The 14,723-nt window shown below is 55.7% G+C and overlaps 1 protein-coding gene across 1 annotated transcript in view; it reads right to left on the bottom strand.

Moving 5' to 3' along the window:
• The window catches only part of LOC140716970 (serine/threonine-protein kinase SIK2-like), a 334,708-nt gene that overhangs the window by 272,391 nt on the left and 47,594 nt on the right, over positions 1-14,723 (bottom strand). The window contains 1 exon segment of the mRNA XM_073030168.1: positions 682-798. Within this exon segment, the coding sequence (XP_072886269.1) occupies positions 682-798 (117 nt within the window).

Raw genomic sequence — 14,723 nt, 5'->3', positions numbered from 1 at the left:
AGATTTGTAGTGTTGCAACATGACCTCTCTACTCTTGAACTCAATCCCCCTGTTAATGAAGCCTAGCATCCCACAGGCCTTCTTAACTACCCTATCAACCTGCGCGGCGACCTTGAGGGATGTATGGATTTGAACCCCAAGGTCCCTCTGTTCATCCACACTCTTAAGTAACTGACCATTAATCCTGTACTCAGCCTTCTGGTTTGTCCTTCCAAAGTTCCAAAATGCAGAGAGGTCCCCAGTGCAAAGGCCCACACAGAGAGTTGGTTTGCAAAAGGATAGAACGGGGCCACCTCTCATCACAGAATGCCACGGAAACCCCAACTCCCTCGCCCCCAAAAACCACAGCGAAACAGAAGTCAAAAACAGGCCAGAACGGTCAAGCGCACAGAACTAAGGGACCCTAAACTGGACCTCTCCAGTTAGCATCCCGACCACTGTTTGACAACCCAAAACTGGACCTCTCCAGTTAGCATCTCGACCACTGTTTGACAACCCAAAACTGGACCTCTCCAGTTAGCATCCCGACCACTGTTTGACAACCCTAAACTGGACCTCTCCAGTTAGCATCCCGACCACTGTTTGACAACCCATTGGCAAATAAACACACACACAAAATCCTGTTGCCCTGGAAGCTCTCCCAGGAAGGGCAAGTAAGTAACTACAACAGAGGCTCGTTACCTGGTGCAGTTTGATGATATGTGGATGGTCTAGCAGTTTCATGATTTGTACTTCTCTGTAAATCTTCTCCAAGTTCACAGCGTCCAATTGAGACTTGTCGATGATTTTTATTGCGACCTTTTGCAAAGGAAAAGAAGGACGTTAGGGAACGTACACACGGGAAGAGCAGCACCCAGCATCAGAGATCCCCACCACCCGGGCCGTCCCCACGTCTCACCGCTGCCATCAGGTAGAGGAGCCCCCGGACTCGCACCACCAGGCTCTAGAACAGTGTCCACCCCACGGCCATCGGGCTCTAGAACAGCTTCCACCCCCTCGGCCATCGGGCTCTAGAACAGCTTCCACCCCCCTCGACCATCGGGCTCTAGAACAGCGCCCACCCCCTCGACCATCGGGCTCTAGAACAGCGCCCACCCCTCGGCCAACGGGCTCTAGAACAGCGTCCACCCCTCGGCCATCGGGCTCTAGAACAGCGTCCACCCCTCGGCCATCGGGCTCTAGAACAGCTTCCACCCCCTCGGCCACCAGGCTCTAGAACAGCGTCCACCCCTCGGCCATCGGGCTCTAGAACAGCTTCCACCCCTTGACCACCGGGCTCTAGAACAGTTACTGCCCCTCAACCGTCGGGCTCGAGAACAGTCGCTGAAGGTTGTAAATCTAGACAGCCCCATCTTGGGCACTAGCCTACAAAGTTCCCAGGACATCTTCAGGGAGCGGTGTCTCAGAAAGGCAGCGTCCATTATTAAGGATCCCCAGCACCCAGGGCATGCGATTCAGGAACAGCTTCTTCCCCTCCGCCATCAGGGAGGAGGTACAGGAGCCTGAAGACACACACTCAGCGATTCAGGAACAGCTTCTTCCCCTCCGCCATCAGGGAGGAGGTACAGGAGCCTGAAGACACACACTCAGCGATTCAGGAACAGCTTCTTCCCCTCCGCCATCAGGGAGGAGGTACAGGAGCCTGAAGGCACACACTCAGCGATTCAGGAACAGCTTCTTCCCCTCCGCCATCAGGGAGGAGGTACAGGAGCCTGAAGGCACACACTCAACGATTCAGGAACAGCTTCTTCCCCTCCGCCACCAGGGAGGAGGTACAGGAGCCTGAAGACACACACTCAGCGATTCAGGAACAGCTTCTTCCCCTCTGCCATCAGGGAGGAGGTACAGGAGCCTGAAGACACACACTCAACGATTCAGGAACAGCTTCCTCCCCTCTGCCATCCGATTCCTAAATGGACATTGAACCCTTGGACACTACCTCACTTTTTAAAAATATATACAGTATTTCTGTTTTTGCATGTTTTTTTGTTATCTATTCAATATTAATAACAGATTTACTTGTTTATTTTCTTCTCTGCTAGATTACACTGCTGCTTTTAACAAATTTCACATCACCTGCCAGTGATAATAAACCTAATTCTGATTCAGCCCCTCAACTTTCAGGCTCTAGAACAGTCACTACCCCTCAACCATCAGGCAGCGGATAGTGAGGTCAGCTGAGAAGATCATCGGGGTCTCTCTTCCCGCCATCGCGGACATTTACACCGCACGCTGCATCCGCAAAGCAAACAGCATTATGAAGGACCCCACGCACCCCTCATACAAACTCTTCTCCCTCCTGCCGTCTGGGAAAAGGCTCCGAAGCATTCGGGCTCTCACGACCAGACTGTGTAACAGTTTCTTCCCCCAAGCTATCAGACTCCTCAATACCCAGAGCCTGGACTGACACCTTACTGCCCTATTGTCCTGTTTATTATTTATTGTAATGCCTGCACTGTTTTGTGCATTTTATGCAGTCTTGGGTTGGTCTATAGTCTGGTGTAGTTGTGTGATTTCTTTTCTCTGTGTTGTTTTTTACGTAGTTCACTCTAGTTTTTGTACTGTGTCATGTAACACCATGGTCCTGAAAAACGTTGTCTGGTTTTCACTGTGTACCGTGCCAGCAGTCATGGTCGAAATGACAATAAAAGTTGACTTGACTGAGGCTCTTGAATAAACTTCAAGGCCTCTTATCTTGTTGTTTCATGCTCATTATTTATTGCTATTTATTCATTTTCTGCATCTGCAGGGTTTCTTTGCATTTCCCGATGCCTGCATTTTACTGATCCTGTTTACGGTCACCGTTCTACAGATTTGCCAAGTCTGCCCGCAGAAGAAGAATCCCAGGTACTGACGCGTGCGCGCTCTGCCAATATGTTCCACTCTGAACTTTGAGGGAGCCCGCCCATTCCGAACTCCCTCTCCCCGGTGGCTCTCACTCTCGAACCTTTGAAAACTCGTAGGAAACTAAACTCTTCGATAATTTTTTTTTAACTCTGTCGCTTTATTGGTTTAGGAGAAGGCAGGAAATGCTGGAAAAGCACAGTCGTGTTGGTCACCAAGTGAACGGAAAGGCAGGTCAAGCTGACAAATTGGTTGATTGCTGTCACATGTACTGAAGCACTTGGCCTGAATAGCAGCCACAGTGGAGAGTTCAGTTCATTGTAAAACTCTAATCACACGGCTCCGGTCACCCCACCCCCCCCGTACACGACGGATGTGGAGGCTTTGGGGAGGGGGCAGATGAGGCTCACCAGGGGGCTGCCCGGTTCAGAGGGCACGTGCTGTCAGGAGAGGTCTGGACAAACTTGGGTTGTCTCCTCCGGAGCGGCTGAGGGGAGACCTGATAGAGGTTTGCAAGACTACGAGGGGGCACAGATAGAATGGACAGGGGGCACCTTTTCCCCTCTCAGAGTTGAAATGTCTAGTGCCAGAGGGCGTGCACTGAAGCCGAGATGGGGTAGCAGGTTCAAAAGGGGTGTGAGGGGTAAGTTTTTTCTTTTAAAACTCAAGAGTTGCGGATGCCTGGTATGGTGGTAGAGGCAAATACGATGGAGGCCTTTAAGGGACGTTTAGAAGGGTGTTTAGCATGAGGAAGACGGGGGGAGATGGACACAGGGTAGGTAGGAGCGATCAGTGTTTTTAAATCTAAATTTAAATTAGGCTTTACAATTCTACCGCCAGGACTTAAGAACTTTTTAAAAGCTATTATTAATGCTTTTTGAGATAGTGATTTAGATGCATATCATATTTTTTACTGAGTTAAGTATTGTATGTAATTAGTTTTGCTACAACAAGTGTATGGGACTTTGGAAAAAAGTTGAATTTCCCCATGGGGATGAATAAAGTATCTATCTATCTATCTATCTAAATCTGTTTTTCAGCTGGACCGGCACAACATCGTGGGCCGAACGGCCTTCTCTACGTTCTATGTTTGAATACTACGTCGAGGTAGCACAAGGGGCGGGGAGGGGAAGGAAAGAGAGGAAAAAAAACAAAATGAACGCGGGAAGAAGCGTCACAGTCACGGCGAAAGCGGAGCGCGGCGGGCAGGGGGGAGAGGTGGGCAACTCGCTCAGTGAACACCACGCCGTCTGTGCCTCCAGCCTTTCCTGCCCTCTCCTCAAAACAATACAGAACAGAATTCTTCACCTGTCAAGCAGTTTCATTCGACAAGGCTTTATCGGGTTAGACTGCGAGGTCAAGAGTCCATCTACTCATATCCAGCCAATGAGTCATGATCATCGTAATGCCCTGCTTGGCATTTTTTTTTTTAAAAGGCTGTTCCGTGTTTGATTTTTGTGCTGTTCTCCGCAAGCTGCTCGCTTGGGTGTCTGTTGAAGACGAGAGAGGAGAATTCTGTGCCAGACGTAGGGGAGGTTTCTCTGTTGAGGGACACCAAGGTTGGGCTTGGGGTCTTTTGTGAAGAGAAGGTGCCAGAGAGAAGAGGTCGTGGGATTTAACACGGACCGGGACCGGGATGGGATGAAAGGAGGATCGGCAAAGGGGGGGAACCGTGAGGTCCAACTTGTACACGTTAGACTTCCTCATTAAAACGGGCCCTCTTCTTTTATTTGCCCTTTCTTTACTAGCCCTTTAGTCAAGTGAAGAATTACAAAGCCGCATCTTTCAATTGTACGCGGCCTTCTGTCTGTTACCTCGAGGCAGGGTAACGAATCACGCAGCACCCACGCAAACGGGGTGGGGGGGGGGGGTTTCGGGGAGGGCTCGTGCCTCAGTCCCACACGCAGCCGAGGAAACCAAACTGTTTCACGATACGTTCAAGACCACGCTTGTCATCTCCTCCATTCGCACACTGCTCGGCTAAACGTTCCGAGCTCCCAGGTTAAACGTTAACCTGGGAGCTCGGTTAAACGTTCCGAGCTCCCAGGTTAATTTAAAATCTGCAAAGTTACATAAAACAGGCCGAGAGAGAGCAGAACGCAGGGGGGGAAGAAAACGCCCTTTGGTCCAACATTCCTGAGCTGCCAATGATGCAAACTGACACAAATTCCATCGGCTCATGCAAATCAGCATGCTATTAGCATATTATAATGGCTTATTTCCAAATGATAATGTGTTATTAGCATATTATGAGTTTATCAGCACACTGCCTATCTGTTGTGACCTCATACACACCGAGATAAAGATAATCATACGCGTCATTGCAAAGCACGGAGTACGGAAGGATGGGGGAGAAACTGAATCGTCCCTGACACGACGTTGGGTCACAAATTATTACCGTTAATGAACAACTCCAAATCTAAATCCGTGTCAAATGGAACCCAATGGCAAAACTCCCCCCTCCGCCCGAGCAAGCTGAGCGTAGTGTGGGGCATTTGAGAAGGTCCCACGTGGGCAGCTCACCATAGGACTGAGGGGAACGTCAGATCCACGAGGACTTGGCCACTTAGATGGAAAGTTACATCGCTCAGAGAAGACAGAGGATGCGGGTTGATGGGACATAACGTGACAGAGCTAGAAGTGTTCCAGAGATATCGGTAATTGTCATCAAATGCCCCGTGAACAACACACTCTGATCCCCGACCCACACCGGGATGGACCGTTCAGTGAACAACACACTCCCATCACCGACCCACACCGGGATGGACCGTTCAGTAAACACCACACTCCCATCACCGACCCACACTGGGATGGACCGTTCAGTGAACACCACACACTCCGATCCCCGACCCACACCGGGATGGACCGTTCACTGAACACCACACTCCCATCACCGACCCACACCGGGATGGACCGTTCAGTAAACACCACACTCCGATCCCCGACCCACACCGGGATGGACCGTTCAGTAAACACCACACTCCCATCACCGACCCACACCGGGATGGACCGTTCAGTAAACACCACACTCCCATCACCGACCCACACCGGGATGGACCGTTCAGTGAACACCACACTCCGATCCCCGACCCACACCGGGATGGACCGTTCAGTGAACACCACACTCCGATCCCCGACCCACACCGGGATGGACCGTTCAGTGAACACCACACTCCGATCACCGACCCACACCGGGATGGACCGTTCAGTGAACACCACACTCCCATCAACGACCCACACCGCGGGATGGACCGTTCAGTGAACACCACACTCCGATCCCCGACCCACACCGGGATGGACCGTTCAGTGAACACCACACACTCCCATCACCGACCCACACCGGGATGGACCGTTCAGTGAACACCACACTCGCATCACCGACCCACACCGGGATGGACCGTTCAGTGAACACCACACTCCCATCACCGACCCACACCGGGATGGACCGTTCAGTAAACACCACACTCTCATCACCGACCCACACCGGGATGGACCGTTCAGTGAACACCACACTCGCATCACCGACCCACACCGGGATGGACCGTTCAGTGAACACCACACTCCGATCACCGACCTACACCGGGATGGACCGTTCAGTGAACACCACACTCCCATCCCCGACCCACACCGGGATGGACCGTTCAATGAACACCACACTCCCATCACCGACCCACACCGGGATGGACCGTTCAGTAAACACCACACTCCCATCACAGACCCACACCGGGATGGACCGTTCAGTAAACACCACACTCCCATCACAGACCCACACCGGGATGGACCGTTCAGTAAACACCACACTCCCATCACAGACCCACACCGGGATGGACCGTTCAGTAAACACCACACTCCCATCACAGACCCACACCGGGATGGACCGTTCAGTAAACACCACACTCCCATCACAGACCCACACCGGGATGGACCGTTCAGTAAACACCACACTCCCATCACAGACCCACACCGGGATGGACCGTTCAGTGAACACCACACTCCGATCCCCGACCCACACCGGGATGGACCGTTCAGTGAACACCACACTCGCATCACCGACCCACACCGGGATGGACCGTTCAGTAAACACCACACTCCGATCCCCGACCCACACCGGGATGGACCGTTCAGTAAACACCACACTCCGATCCCCGACCCACACCGGGATGGACCGTTCAGTGAACACCACACTCGCATCACCGACCCACACCGGGATGGACCGTTCAGTAAACACCACACTCCGATCCCCGACCCACACCGGGATGGACCGTTCAGTGAACACCACACTCCGATCACTGACCCACACCGGGATGGACCGTTCAGTGAACACCACACTCCCATCCCCGACCCACACCGGGATGGACCGTTCAGTGAACACCACACTCCGATCACCGACCCACACCGGGATGGACCGTTCAGTGAACAACACACTCCGATCACCGACCCACACCGGGATGGACCGTTCAGTGAACACCACACTCCCATCACCGACCCACACCGGGATGGACCGTTCAGTAAACACCACACTCCCATCCCCGACCCACACCGGGATGGACCGTTCAGTGAACACCACACACTCCGATCCCCGACCCACACCGGGATGGACCGTTCACTGAACACCACACTCCGATCCCCGACCCACACCGGGATGGACCGTTCAGTAAACACCACACTCCCATCACCGACCCACACCGGGATGGACCGTTCAGTGAACAACACACTCCGATCACCGACCCACACCGGGATGGACCGTTCAGTGAACACCACACTCCCATCACCGACCCACACCGGGATGGACCGTTCAGTGAACACCACACTCGCATCACCGACCCACACCGGGATGGACCGTTCAGTGAATACCACACTCCCATCACCGACCCACATCGGGATGGACCGTTCAGTGAATACCACACTCCGATCAACGACCCACACCGGGATGGACCGTTCAGTGAACACCACACTCCCATCCCCGACCCACACCGGGATGGACCGTTCAGTGAACACCACACTCCGATCACCGACCCACACCGGGATGGACTGTTCAGTGAACACCACACTCCGATCCCCGACCCACACCGGGATGGACCGTTCAGTGAACACCACACTCCCATCACCGACCCACACCGGGATGGACCGTTCAGTGAACACCACACTCCGATCACCGACCCACACCGGGATGGACCGTTCAGTGAACACCACACTCCGATCCCCAACCCACACCGGGATGGACCGTTCAGTGAACACCACACTCCCATCCCCGACCCACACCGGGATGGACCGTTCAATGAACACCACACTCCCATCACCGACCCACACCGGGATGGACCGTTCAGTGAACACCACACTCTCATCACCGACCCACACCGGGATGGACCGTTCAGTAAACACCACACTCCCATCACCGACCCACACCGGGATGGACCGTTCAGTGAACACCACACTCCCATCACCGACCCACACCGGGATGGACCGTTCAGTGAACACCACACACTCCGATCCCCGACCCACACCGGGATGGACCGTTCAGTGAACACCACACACTCCGATCCCCAACCCACACCGGGATGGACCGTTCAGTGAACACCACACTCCGATCCCCGACCCACACCGGGATGGACCGTTCAGTGAACACCACACACTCCGATCCCCGACCCACACCGGGATGGACCGTTCAGTAAACAACACACTCCCATCACCGACCCACACCGGGATGGACCGTTCAGTAAACACCACACACTCCGATCCCCGACCCACACCGGGATGGACCGTTCAGTGAACACCACACTCGCATCACCGACCCACACCGGGATGGACCGTTCAGTAAACACCACACTCCGATCCCCGACCCACACCGGGATGGACCGTTCAGTGAACACCACACTCCCATCACCGACCCACACCGGGATGGACCGTTCAGTGAACACCACACTCCCATCACCGACCCACACCGGGATGGACCGTTCAGTGAACACCACACTCCGATCCCCGACCCACACCGGGATGGACCGTTCAGTGAACACCACACTCCGATCCCCGACCCACACCAGGATCGACCGTTCAGTAAACACCACACTCCCATCACCGACCCACACCGGGATGGACCGTTCAGTGAACACCACACTCCCATCACCGACCCACACCGGGATGGACCGTTCAGTAAACACCACACTCCGATCCCCGACCCACACCGGGATGGACCGTTCAGTGAACACCACACTCCGATCACCGACCCACACCGGGATGGACCGTTCAGTGAACACCACACTCCGATCACCGACCCACACCGGGATGGACCGTTCAGTGAACACCACACTCCCATCAACGACCCACACCGGGATGGACCGTTCAGTGAACACCACACTCCGATCCCCGACCCACACCGGGATGGACCGTTCAGTGAACACCACACTCCGATCACCGACCCACACCGGGATGGACCGTTCAGTGAACACCACACTCCCATCAACGACCCACACCGGGATGGACCGTTCAGTGAACACCACACTCCGATCCCCGACCCACACCGGGATGGACCGTTCAGTGAACACCACACTCCGATCCCCAACCCACACTGGGATGGACCGTTCAGTAAACACCACACTCCGATCACCGACCCACACCGGGATGGACCGTTCAGTGAACACCACACTCCCATCAGCGACCCACACCGGGATGGACCGTTCAGTGAACACCACACTCCGATCCCCGACCCACACCGGGATGGACCGTTCAGTAAACACCACACACTCCCATCACCGACCCACACCGGGATGGACCGTTCAGTAAACACCACACTCCGATCCCCGACCCACACCGGGATGGACCGTTCAGTGAACACCACACTCCGATCCCCGACCCACACCGGGATGGACCGTTCAGTAAACACCACACTCCCATCACCGACCCACACCGGGATGGACCGTTCAGTAAACACCACACTCCGATCCCCGACCCACACCGGGATGGACCGTTCAGTAAACACCACACACTCCGATCCCCGACCCGCACCGGGATGGACCGTTCAGTGAACAACACACTCCGATCACCGACCCACACCGGGATGGACCGTTCAGTAAACACCACACTCCCATCACCGACCCACACCGGGATGGACCGTTCAGTGAACACCACACTCCCATCCCCGACCCACACCGGGATGGACCGTTCAGTGAACACCACACACTCCCATCACCGACCCACACCGGGATGGACCGTTCAGTGAACACCACACTCCCATCCCCGACCCACACCGGGATGGACCGTTCAGTAAACAACACACTCCCATCACCGACCTACACCGGGATGGACCGTTCAGTGAACACCAAACTCCCATCCCCGACCCACACCGGGATGGACCGTTCAGTAAACAACACACTCCCATCACCGACCCACACCGGGATGGACCGTTCAGTGAACACCACACTCTCATCACCGACCCACACCGGGATGGACCGTTCAGTGAACACCACACTCTCATCACCGACCCACATCGGGATGGACCGTTCAGTGAACACCACACTCCGATCCCCGACCCACACCGGGATGGACCGTTCAGTAAACACCACACTCCGATCCCCGACCCACACCGGGATGACCGTTCAGTGAACACCACACTCCCATCAACGACCCACACCTGGATCGACCGTTCAGTGAACACCACACTCCCATCACCGACCCACACCGGGATGGACCGTTCAGTGAACACCACACACTCCGATCCCCGACCCACACCGGGATGGACCATTCAGTAAACACCACACACTCCGATCCCCGACCCACACCGGGATGGACCGTTCAGTAAACACCACACTCCGATCCCCGACCCACACCGGGATGGACCGTTCACTAAACACCACACTCCCATCACCGACCCACACCGGGATGGACCGTTCAGTAAACACCACACTCCCATCCCCGACCCACACCGGGATGGACCGTTCAGTGAACACCACACTCCCATCCCCGACCCACACCGGGATGGACCGTTCAGTGAACACCACACTCCCATCACCGACCCACACTGGGATGGACCGTTCAGTAAACACCACACTCCCATCACCGACCCACACCGGGATGGACCGTTCAGTAAACACCACACTCCGATCCCCGACCCACACCGGGATGGACCGTTCAGTAAACACCACACTCCCATCACCGACCCACACCGGGATGGACCGTTCAGTAAACACCACACTCCCATCACCGACCCACACCGGGATGGACCGTTCAGTAAACACCACACTCCCATCACCGACCCACACCGGGATGGACCGTTCAGTGAACTCTGATCCCCAACCCACACCGGGATGGACCGTTCAGTAAACACCACACTCCCATCACCGACCCACACCGGGATGGACCGTTCAGTAAACACCACACACTCCCATCACCGACCCACACCGGGATGGACCGTTCAGTAAACACCACACACTCCGATCCCCAACCCACACCGGGATGGACCGTTCAGTGAACACCACACTCCCATCACCGACCCACACCGGGATGGACCGTTCAGTAAACACCACACTCTCATCACCGACCCACACCGGGATGGACCGTTCAGTGAACACCACACTCTCATCACCGACCCACACCGGGATGGACCGTTCAGTGAACACCACACTCCGATCCCCGACCCACACCGGGATGGACCGTTCAGTGAACACCACACTCCCATCACCGACCCACACCGGGATGGACCGTTCAGTGAACACCACACTCCCATCACCGACCCACACCGGGATGGACCGTTCAGTAAACACCACACACTCCGATCCCCGACCCACACCGGGATGGACCGTTCAGTGAACACCACACTCCGATCCCCGACCCACACCGGGATGGACCGTTCAGTAAACAACACACTCTCATCACCGACCCACAACGGGATGGACCGTTCAGTAAACAACACACTCTCATCACCGACCCACACCGCGGGATGGACCGTTCAGTGAATACCACACTCCCATCACCGACCCACATCGGGATGGACCGTTCAGTGAACACCACACTCCGATCCCCGACCCACACCGGGATGGACCGTTCAGTGAACACCACACTCGCATCACCGACCCACACCGGGATGGACCGTTCAGTAAACACCACACACTCCCATCACCGACCCACACCGGGATGGACCGTTCAGTAAACACCACACTCCAATCCCCGACCCACACCGGGATGGACCGTTCAGTAAACACCACACTCCCATCACCGACCCACACCGGGATGGACCGTTCAGTAAACACCACACTCCGATCAACGACCCACACCGGGATGGACCGTTCAGTAAACACCACACTCCCATCACCGACCCACACCGGGATGGACCGTTCAGTAAACACCACACTCCGATCAACGACCCACACCGGGATGGACCGTTCAGTAAACACCACACTCCGATCCCCGACCCACACCGGGATGGACCGTTCAGTGAACACCACACTCCCATCACCGACCCACACCGGGATGGACCGTTCAGTAAACACCACACTCCGATCCCCGACCCACACCGGGATGGACCGTTCAATGAACACCACACTCCCATCACCGACCCACACCGGGATGGACCGTTCAGTGAACACCACACTCCCATCACCGACCCACACCGGGATGGACCGTTCAGTGAACAACACACTCCCATCACCGACCCACACCGGGATGGACCGTTCAGTGAACACAACACTCCGATCCCCGACCCACACCGGGATGGACCGTTCAGTGAACACCACACTCCGATCCCCGACCCACACCGGGATGGACCGTTCAGTGAACACCACACTCCAATCCCCGACCCACACCGGGATGGACCGTTCAGTGAACACCACACTCCAATCCCCGACCCACACCGGGATGGACCGTTCAGTGAACACCACACACTCCGATCCCCGACCCACACCGGGATGGACCGTTCAGTAAACACCACACTCTCATCACCGACCCACACCGGGATGGACCGTTCAGTGAATACCACACTCCCATCACCGACCCACACCGGGATGGACCGTTCAGTAAACACCACACTCTCATCACCGACCCACACCGGGATGGACCGTTCAGTAAACACCACACTCTCATCACCGACCCACACCGGGATGGACCGTTCAGTAAACACCACACTCCGATCCCCGACCCACACCGGGATGGACCGTTCAGTGAACAACACACTCCGATCCCCGACCCACACCGGGATGGACCGTTCACTGAACACCACACTCCGATCCCCGACCCACACCGGGATGGAACGTTCAGTGAACACCACACTCCGATCCCCAACCCACACCGGGATGGACCGTTCAGTGAACACCACACTCCGATCCCCGACCCACACCGGGATGGACCGTTCAGTGAACACCACACTCTGATCACCGACCCACACTGGGATGGACCGTTCAGTGAACACCACACTCCGATCACTGACCCACACCGGGATGGACCGTTCAGTAAACACCACACTCCGATCCCCGACCCACACCGGGATGGACCGTTCAGTAAACACCACACTCCGATCCCCGACCCACACCGGGATGGACCGTTCAGTAAACACCACACACTCCCATCACCGACCCACACCGGGATGGACAGTTCAGTGAACACCACACACTCCCATCACCGACCCACACCGGGATGGACCGTTCAGTGAACACCACACTCCCATCCCCGACCCACACCGGGATGGACCGTTCAGTGAACACCACACTCCGATCACCGACCCACACCGGGATGGACAGTTCAGTGAACACCACACTCCAATCCCCGACCCACACCGGGATGGACCGTTCAGTGAACACCACACACTCCCATCACCGACCCACACCGGGATGGACCGTTCAGTAAACACCACACTCCGATCCCCGACCCACACCAGGATGGACCGTTCACTAAACACCACACTCCCATCACCGACCCACACCGGGATGGACCGTTCAGTAAACACCACACTCCCATCCCCGACCCACACCGGGATGGACCGTTCAGTGAACACCACACTCCGATCCCCGACCCACACCGGGATGGACCGTTCAGTAAACACCACACTCCGATCCCCGACCCACACCGGGATGGACCGTTCAGTAAACACCACACTCCCATCCCCGACCCACACCGGGATGGACCGTTCAGTAAACACCACACTCCGATACCCGACCCACACCGGGATGGACCGTTCAGTAAACACCACACTCCGATACCCGACCCACACCGGGATGGACCGTTCAGTAAACACCACACTCCGATCCCCGACCCACACCGGGATGGACCGTTCAGTAAACACCACACTCCGATACCCGACCCACACCGGGATGGACCGTTCAGTGAACACCACACTCTGATCTCCGACCCACACCGGGATGGACCGTTCCCCCCCACCCCTGTAAACACCACACACTCCGATCGCCAGATATCCCCCCCCCCCCCCCACACACCGTAGTCGCGAAGACAACACACTTTCTGAGCCCTCCAGAAGTCAGGTTTTGTTTTTAAAAAAGCAACCTCATAAATATTCGAGTTGTGCTCACTGGGGGGGTGGAACTTATGAGACACTCTCTGTCTACTGCGGGAGCAAAGACGAGGAAATCTGCAGATGCTGGAAATTCAAACAGCCTGGCATTTTGTGTGTGTTGCTGTCTACTGCAGGCTGTATTTTGTTCTGTTTGGACATGTGCTGAGCAACAGGGCCTTCCGGCCCAACAAACCACAGCGCCCAGCAGCCCTCTCATCTGCAGCTCTCGGCTCATGGCTGTGACCAACCGGAATGTGTCTGGACCGTTGTGGGAGATCCCTCACTGTCACAGGAAGACAGGGGACGCCAGACTTTCATCTGCGAGCTGCGACAGGCTGAGCTGTAACAGCATCACCTTTAACCACTTACAGTAACCACTTACAGT

This window comes from Hemitrygon akajei, chromosome 26 (genome assembly GCF_048418815.1).
Source record: "Hemitrygon akajei chromosome 26, sHemAka1.3, whole genome shotgun sequence".
Classification (NCBI taxonomy): Eukaryota; Metazoa; Chordata; class Chondrichthyes; order Myliobatiformes; family Dasyatidae; genus Hemitrygon; species Hemitrygon akajei.
The sequence above is the reverse complement of the archived record's forward strand: the minus strand, read 5'-3'. Positions and strand labels throughout refer to the sequence as shown.